The sequence below is a fragment of the Triticum dicoccoides genome, chromosome 5A (assembly GCF_002162155.2).
Source record: "Triticum dicoccoides isolate Atlit2015 ecotype Zavitan chromosome 5A, WEW_v2.0, whole genome shotgun sequence".
NCBI lineage: Eukaryota > Viridiplantae > Streptophyta > Magnoliopsida > Poales > Poaceae > Triticum > Triticum dicoccoides.
Window position 1 is genome coordinate 288,619,823 of NC_041388.1, and position 8,650 is coordinate 288,628,472.

At 53.7% G+C, this 8,650-nt stretch overlaps 1 protein-coding gene across 1 annotated transcript; it reads left to right on the top strand.

The window, feature by feature from the left end:
- The first annotated feature begins 558 nt into the window (after positions 1-558).
- On the top strand, positions 559-1,844 carry LOC119299442 (F-box protein AFR-like). The gene is made up of 2 exons (XM_037576674.1): positions 559-615; positions 764-1,844. Exons 1-2 carry the CDS (start codon positions 559-561, stop codon positions 1,793-1,795), a joined length of 1,089 nt encoding a protein of 362 aa, XP_037432571.1. The 3' UTR covers positions 1,796-1,844.
- Positions 1,845-8,650: the final 6,806 nt, after the last annotated feature.

An 8,650-nucleotide genomic window follows, 5' to 3' on the forward strand; every position in this document is an offset into this window, starting at 1 on the left:
GCCGGATTATTAACTGCAATCTGCACAGTGAACAGAGGCTGCCATGCATGCGCAACAGGGTGAAGGTTGTGACCATGTCTATGATGGTGTCGTATGCTCGTGGATGGCAATGGCATGGTTGGTCGAGCGCCTCTAATTGTCCAGGAAAGGTGGGGGTTTGGGGGTCGGGGTGTCACCCCTCGTACATGAAGGGTCGTCGGGTGTACGTCTTTTGATATGCACCTCTTCCAATGCGTGGATCTGTCCGGGCAGCACCGTTGTCGTCGTCATTGTCATTGTTGGTGGTGTTTCTTGGCACGCGGCGAATCAAAGTGATAGTATTGTGGGAGAGAACGAGAAAAAAAGCCAGTTAATTAGCTCCCGACATGCGGTTGAAAATTTTAAAAAGTGACGGTGATGTTGGACCCATGCAAAGATGGCCGTATCCTTACAAAAAAAACATTCACTGATGTGCCGTTGTTATGAAAAAAAGCGATGACGTGTCCACGGTGAAGTAAAAAAATACGTACTGTGCCATACACCAAGGTGTGTACGACGAGCGAGCTTGTGTGCATGCCCATGGACCATATCTATCAAGAGGTAATAGCACTGCAGGTCCCTGAACTTGCATGTCAGGTGATGGTTTGATCCTTGAAGTTGCAAAAGTGAATTATTTGATCCCTGAACTTGTCATGGATGTGCAAGTTTAGTCCACAGCCAACCAAAACTCACCAAGTGGATGCCAAGTGGCCTGGCTGGTCAGCGCCGTGAGTTTTTCACTTAGCCCCCTCCCTTTCTCTACCACCGCCTGTTCCGCACCGTCTCCTCCAACTGGAACCGGTTCCTCACCGACGCGCCGGGGGCCGCCGCCAAGACCAAGGGCTCGGCCCCGCCGGCGGCGACGGTCTCGCTCTCGCTGCCGTTCCTCTTCGCCTTCGCCTTCGACCCCGTCTCGCGCCGCCTCCAGTGCCAGGCGCTCGACCCCTTCTCCCGCCGCTGGCTGCTGCTGCCCCCGGTCCCCTGCGGCACCGCGGCCGGCTCGTTCGCCGTCGTGGGCCTCCCCGCGCGCGGCGAGATCTATGTGATCGGCGGCGTGGAGGAGGGCGGCGACAAGGCCGTGAGCAGCGTGGCCGTCTACAGCGCGGCGACCAACGGGTGGGGGCAGGTGGCCGGCATGAGGACGGCGAGGGGCTACATGGCGGCCGGCGAGGTGGGCGGGCGCGTGGTGGTGGCCAGCGAGGACGGAGAGGCGGAGGTGTTCGACCCAGAGGCCGGTCGCTGGTCGCCCGCGGCTCCCCGTGGCGGCGCGGCCGTGGCGAGGTACGACGCGGCGGTTGCGGGCGGCAAGCTGTACGTGACGGATGGGTGGGCGTGGCCGTTCGAGCGCGCGCCGCAGGGCGCGGTGTACGACGCGGCGGCGGACGCATGGTCCGACATGGCGCGCGGGATGCGGGAGGGGTGGACGGGCTCCTGCGCCGTGTCGGGCGGCCGGATGTACATCGTGGCCGAGTACGGCGAGTGGCGGCTGAAGCGGTACGACGAGCCGCGGGATGAGTGGCGGATGGTGGCCGGCGGCGGGGTGCCACAGGAGGTGCGGCGGCCGCACGTCGTGGCGGGCCAGCTGGAGGAGGTCGGCGGCGGCCGGCGCAGGATCTACGTGGTCTGCGCGGGCCTCGACGTCGCCGTCGGCACCGTCGTGTCCGCCGCCAACCACGGCGCCGGCACGGAGGAGGAGCGGGTGGAGTGGGAGGTCGTCAAGGGCCCCGAGGAGTTCGTCGGGCTGGCGCCGTGCAACGCGCAGGTCCTCTACGCCTGAGCCGCCAACCAAGCTCGTCGGCGCCAGGCACCGGCAGGGGAAAGGGAAAGGAGACCCGACCCTGGGCCCGCACGTCAGCCACCAGCGCCTCCGTCATCGCCGAGCCAGTAGCTCACTGCTGACGCCGCAGCGGTCGGGCAGCTACTGTTACTAGTACTCTACTAGCCAGCCGAGCGCACGGGCGGGCGGCGAGGTTGATTCGTCAGAAAGGAAGGGGGCTAAGTGAAAAACTCACGGCGCTGACCAGCCAGGCCACTTGGCATCCACTTGGCGAGTTCTGGTTGGCTGTGGACTAAACTTGCACATCCATGACAAGTTCAGAGACCAAATAATTCACTTTTGCAACTTCAAGGACCAAACCATCACCTGACATGCAAGTTCAGGGACCTGCAGTGCTATTACCTCATCTATCAAATGTTGCATGCGGGTGTGGGATGTCACGGGAGATCATGATCTGTAAAGGCTGATCTGTGGTAACTTTTTGGTCTGGCGATATGGAATCTTGTAGCATACACTCGCCCTGGCGTCTGTATATAAAAAGTAGAGCAGGGGCAGGCATTGATATCCATCGGGCCAAAACGCACCGCCCTCCCTCCTCACCTCGCAACGCACACGCAGACCCATCTCTCCTGCCCGCCCGCAGTTCCGCAGCTGCCAGCCATGTCCAGCAATAGCTCCGCCTCGTCTCGGTTCGCGCGGTGCAGGAGACCGCCTCTCCCCTACTCCGAGAACCCGCTGGAGTACGAGCCAGCTGTTTTTTGCAGCTGCGGCGCTAAGGCAGCCCGGCTGAATACATGTCCTGGTCACGGGCGACGGTGAGCCGCAGTTCATCTCTTCCATGTCGCAGACCTGCTTAATGGGCGACGTCATTTTTATCAAAAGCTGAGCTTGTAATGGTTGCAGGGTTGCCCTCTCCCTCTCTGGCGCTGGCTTGATCCCAAGCCGAGTGCCTACATGCGTGATCTTCTTGTGGGGCTTCGTGACAGGATCCGTGTGCTGGAGGAGGAGAACGATGTACTCCGCAGTCCCGCCTTCCGAGGCAACGTTTCTGACCAACACCATGACCGGCGTTGGGGGTGCCGTCTAGGCGCCGCTTTGGTCTTGGTGCTGTTATTCGCTCTAGCTGGCTTTGCCTCCCGCCTACCGGTGGTCTGATGTCAGTTCTTGCTATGGTTTGTCTCGCGCATCCCGATGTTTCCTATTCCTGTTGTAGCAGTCATTGCTACGAGTATGGTTATGTTGTTACTTGTGTGCCGTTGATCTAAGATTATGTCAGTAGTCTTTGCTGTTAGCTTATTGGAAGGAAATGTTGACGTAGTCAACTCATTGGTGTGGGTCTATTTCATCGCAGGCAAACATGTGATGCGGGCCGGCCCTTGGTCAGCAAAAATTCAAAAAATGTGAATAGCAAGGTTCAGAAACATATATCTGTGTCATCGATACGCATGCAGTGCCTAGTTTCGGGACGTCTGACGCCTATTGCTCTGTAGGCAACATGTGATTGATACGCATTGCTATGCATGCATGATCCTTCATTGCATGTGCGCCAAGCAAAAAAAGACGCAGGAGCGTGCTGTTCTAGTCCTTGCCTCACCAATTCCTGCCTGACCCAAACACAAATGGTAAGCTGCAGAAACGCATACTATGCCATTGTTTAGCAAACAGTGCCTAGTTTGAGTCGTTCTGCAAGCTATTGCCCGCGTGCCCTTGTTTAGCGGCTGGCACACATGCCAGCACACAAAAAGGGGCGGGAGTTCGACCATGCCATTACGGCCGCGGTCATGCCAGCACACTTGCCGACATACAAAAAAGGATGTCGCTCGCCGCCATTGGAAGGCGCCACCACGCTCACCTCGGGCAAGCACTCCCCGGAGAAGCGGGAGGCCTGCAGGTAAACGTGGAAGCCGGGTATCAGCTGCGTCGCCGACGCACGGGGCGAGTCGGGCAGCACCATCCGAGGAAACGCGGATGAGCCGGTGCTAGCCGCGGCCACGGCGGCGTTGACGAGGCATCTCCGAACAAACCGTGTGTAAAAAACGAAAATGACGGTCTGTCTGCTCTTACATGTAAAGGGGTGTCGATACGCTCACGAACTACTATAAATGGAAAGGGTTCTCGTTTCTTAAGAAAGGGTTCCTACTATACATGGACTGGTGGTTCTCGAAGTGCATAACGGGGGTTCCCGCCTGATCGGTCCGTGCGGTCGAAGGGGTTTTTCATTCACCCGGAAAGACATGGCCTCCACCCCCAATGACCATGTGCACTGTGCATTTTGTTCACAATAAATATAGTTGAGTATCTATTATTCTCTCGATCCACCTCCCACTTGGATATAATGCAAAAAAACGGAGGTTCATTGTGATCTGTGAATGCATGTGTGCTTTGTCAACAGTTCGTGAAACCAAGGATAGATATGTGGCGTTGGTTTCTCGTTCACCTGAAAGAGGATTGCCACCCCATGTGCACTATGCGATGTTTGGACCAAATTGAAAGATGCTAAGCGACGACTGGGAGCCGTCGATATGCTCATGGGGAAGGCTATGGGTAGACGACGAGGACGGCAAGCACACTGGTCCATCTAGAAACATTGTAGACGAGGACGACAAGCACCGCAAACAAACATGTAGTTACTCCCTCGTTCCTCCCAAGTTATCCATACACCCGAAATTTAGCGAAGTGTGGGGTTACTTACTACTATGCAACAGAAAACGTCCATTACAAAATGGAGGGGTGGTGCTCTTTCACGATCGACTATATATGGAAAGGGTTTCCGTTCCTTCAGAAAGGGTCCATAATGTACGTGGGTGGGTGGTTCTCGCAGTGCATACCAGAGGGTCCCCGTGGTCTGTCGATGCGGTCGAGGGGGGTAGGGGGCTCATTCACCCATAAAGATGTGCCCCCACCCGAAAACCGTGTGCAAAAATGAAAAATGATGGTCGGTTTGCTCTCACATGTAAAGGGGCATCGATGTGCTCATGAACTACTATATATGGAAAGGGTTCTCATTCCTTAAGAAAGGGTTGCTATTGTACGTGGACTGGTGGTTCTCGAAGTGCATAACGAGGGTTCCCGTTCTGTCGAAGGGGGGACCCGTTCAGCCGTAAAGATGTGGACTCCACCCCAAAGACCGTGTGCACTATATCTATGCGTTTGTTCACCAAAAAGATAGGTTAGTATCTATCAGTCTCTCCCTCCACCTCCCACATCAGATATAATGCAAAAAAACGGAAGTTCCATGTGATCGGTGAATACATTTGTGCTTTGTCAACTATTTTTGAAGTAAGAGCAGTCAATGTGCTCACGCTCTACATTATACAGAGTTCCTGCGTGTGCCCCCCCGGCCCCCCACACACACCCCCGTGACGTATGCGGCGTTCTATCGAAAAAATGGAAACGAAGGTCGATTGCTCATATTTGGAAAGGGGCGTATATATGCTCACATCCGGCTATATATGGAAAGGGTTCCCTTTCCTTAAGAAATGGTTCATATTGTACGTGTGTGGGTGGTTCTCGCAGTGCATAACAAAGGTTCCCCGCGTGGTCTCTCAATGCGGTCGAAGGGGGGGGGGGGCTCGTTGACCCATAAAGATGTGCCCCCACCCGAAAACCGTGTGTCAAAAAATGAAAAATGATGACCGATTTTGCTCTCACATGGAAAGCGCGTCGATATGATCACGATATACTATATATGGAAAGGCTTCTCGTTCCTTAAGAAAGGGTTCCTATTGAGTGTGGATTGATGGTTCTCGTAGTGCATATCGGAGTTCCAATGTGATCGGTCGATGCAGTCGAAGGGAGGTCCCGTTCACGCGTAAAGATGTGGCCTCCACTCCCAAAGACCATGTGCATTGTGCGTATTGTTCATCAAAAAGATAGATGAGTACCAGTCTCTCCCTCCACCTCCCACATCGCATATAATGCAAAAAGCGGAAATTCCATGTGATCTGTGAACGCATGTGTGCTTTTCCAACCTCCACCCCATGCCCTATGCGACCTTCTGTCAACATTAAAACCCCGTGCCCTATGCGACCTTTGAACTGCAATGAACTTGCCAAGCACTTCCTTCCTTAGCGCGGTGCTTGCCCACGCCTTTGACGCAACACTAGAACGAAGGAAGCTCTTTACACTGTCTACCCTAAAAAGCACGTCTTCTAGCAGATAGCCCAGTGTTAAAACTTGCGACATGGAGTCGTCGAAGCCTCCGATGGTGGTGGAAGCGATGGTGGACTTTGCTCGGCTGGATGAAGAAGCTGCTGATGGTGGTGGAATACTTTTTTGAGCGAAAGAGGGTTTCCCCTCCAATTTCTATTAGAGAAATCAGCAGACGAGAACAAATTAACTGGTGGTGGAATACTAGGCTCAGGGAAGGAGGATGGGTTGGCAGAGAAATGATTCTGGCTTACGGTGCTATGCTACAGTAGTCGGACGGCAGACAAAGATATGGTTGTAAAAAGCAAGTTCGCATCCATTAATCCGTGCGCTACACAGCATGGCACACTCCATGCATAGCATATATGGTGCCACCTGCTAGCAACCAATAGAATGCATCCTTAGACTGCACCTACCAGGTAGCAGCTTGGTGTTGATAAGTTGACCAATCACTTTCATAAAACTGACGACGAACAGGTTGTATGCATGCGAGGGCTTGTGTATATCCATCAAAAAGTAAACATCCACACACATGCAGTAAGTACCATGTTGTCGAGCCAGCAGTCAATCCCGTGAATCGCGCCTGCATGCAAGGATGTTATTTTTAGGGAAGCATGCATGGATGTTTGGCGTGTGTGGCAGTACGTCCCACGCCCATCCGCCCGCGTGCATGGGGGTCTAACTCAGTGTACACGGTTGGGCACCGCTCGCGCTAGAAAATAAAGCCACTTGACCATGCACGCATTAATTATCCCTGATCGACCGTAACCGCGGTCGTTGCCGTCGCCGGCGGCCATGGCCTGGTTCGCTACTCTAGAGTACATGGGTCTTAATAAATAAAGAATGGCGCTTGATTGCTTTACAAAACTCAACGCGTCGTATGTGTAGGCGACCCAGCACATCGGATACCCGCCACGAGTGCAGGACAAAGTAATTTTCTCGGTGCGAGTAGTGTCCGAACCTGCTCTACCTTTCGCGGTCGTAGTATTTCAGGCTGCCTCTATCCAGCAACAGCAGTCGTAGTATTTCGCGGTCGTGCATTCTTTTCTGGCAGTCCATCAAACATTTTTTTCAAAGACATTCTATCAAACAGTTGACGCGCAGTATGAACTGGAGAACAAATCTCACAAACTGCAGAGAGTAAGATTCAGTCAAAACTAATTCAGTTGGACCATAACGAATACATCAGTGCAGAAAAATGTAGAGCATTTCGTTGGAGTTGAAGCTGCTGCTCCTACTACTCTGGCCGCTGCAGCTTGTCGTTCCCTCTCCAAGACAACGAACGAAAAAATCATAGGGAAGAAGCAAGAACAGCAGAAAAGAGGCCGCGACAGGCACATCCAACGCTGCGCGGAGCCCTGCACGGAAGCCCAGGGGCCAGCACGAAGGCCATGGTTCAACAGTAAATGTGTACAGAAACTGCAAAAGTCAGCAAAAAAAATAATGCATTTAGGAACTGCAAGGCAAATATGCTCACCGGCCGGGGAGATGGCCAGCTCAATAACACGTACACACCATGCACGGAGCCACGGCCATGTATGAACACGCTGCCCACTTGCATCAAGAAGAAGATTAACGTAGTTCCTCCGCCAAGCTGCATGGTGAGGGGAGGTCGAGGTGGATCCAGAGGACGCCGGCGCGGCGGGCGGAGCCGGGGAGCGTTCGGCGGGCGTCGAGGCCAGCTCGAAGAGGCCGACGTTGCTGAACAGGTGTTCGACGCCGCCGGGCTCCATGGAGGAGCTAGTGAGCTCGACTAGCAATGCGGTCTTCCATGCGACAACTCTGGGCACAACTACATAAGCTAGTTGAGCAGCATGTGGACTTTCGTGCCCAACAAGGTGTTACTTACCATGAATATAAGCTAGTTGAGCAGCACGTACACCCTAGAGAGATATAGTTATTAGAGAGGGAAGGAAACAGTGGTGTGGGCTGCTAGCGCAGCAACAGAGAGAGCGTACGGGGATTACAAAGGAAAGGAATCGTGGTCCACCGTTCATGAAAGTGCTCAAGCGGATGCAACGGTTAGCCCAACGGCGGTCAAGCTGGTTGACAGCGAACACGTGCCTTCTCAAAATCCATCTTGGAACCCTTCGAGCCGGATGCGGGGTGGTCCTTGCCCCACGATCTGGCATCGTGCCAGCCTAGTGCTGTGCACTACAGGTCACATGCAGCAAACGTGGTCCAACTTCTTCTATAAAAGGAAATAACAATCAAATGACTTATAAGAGGAAAATACAAACGAGGTAAGGAGAGGGACCAGATCCCAACACGAGTGTGTGATCATGATTGCAGCCACCATAGTGAAGTTTCATAAGTTTGCTTTTGTCTATATATATATATATATATATATATATATATATATATATATATATATATATATATATATATATATATACCAACCCTAAAATTTAGGGAGATGTCCCATCCTCCTAGGCAGCCGCCGCCGCCACTCCACCAAATCTCTCTCGGGATCCATGCCCTCCTCATTTTCCCCCGATCCAATCCATCCATCCACCAACTCGCTGCCCTCGGCGAACCACCACTCGCTGCATCAGGTCGCCCGCGCCCTCTCCTACATCCCTGCGACCCTGCCTTCCCTCCCCGACCTCTCTTGCTTTCTTTCTTCTAAGACTCGTGCATCCATGATCGCCCGCAGTCCCGAGCGCCTCCTCGCCTAGAAGCTCGCCGTCGCTGGAGACCGGAGAC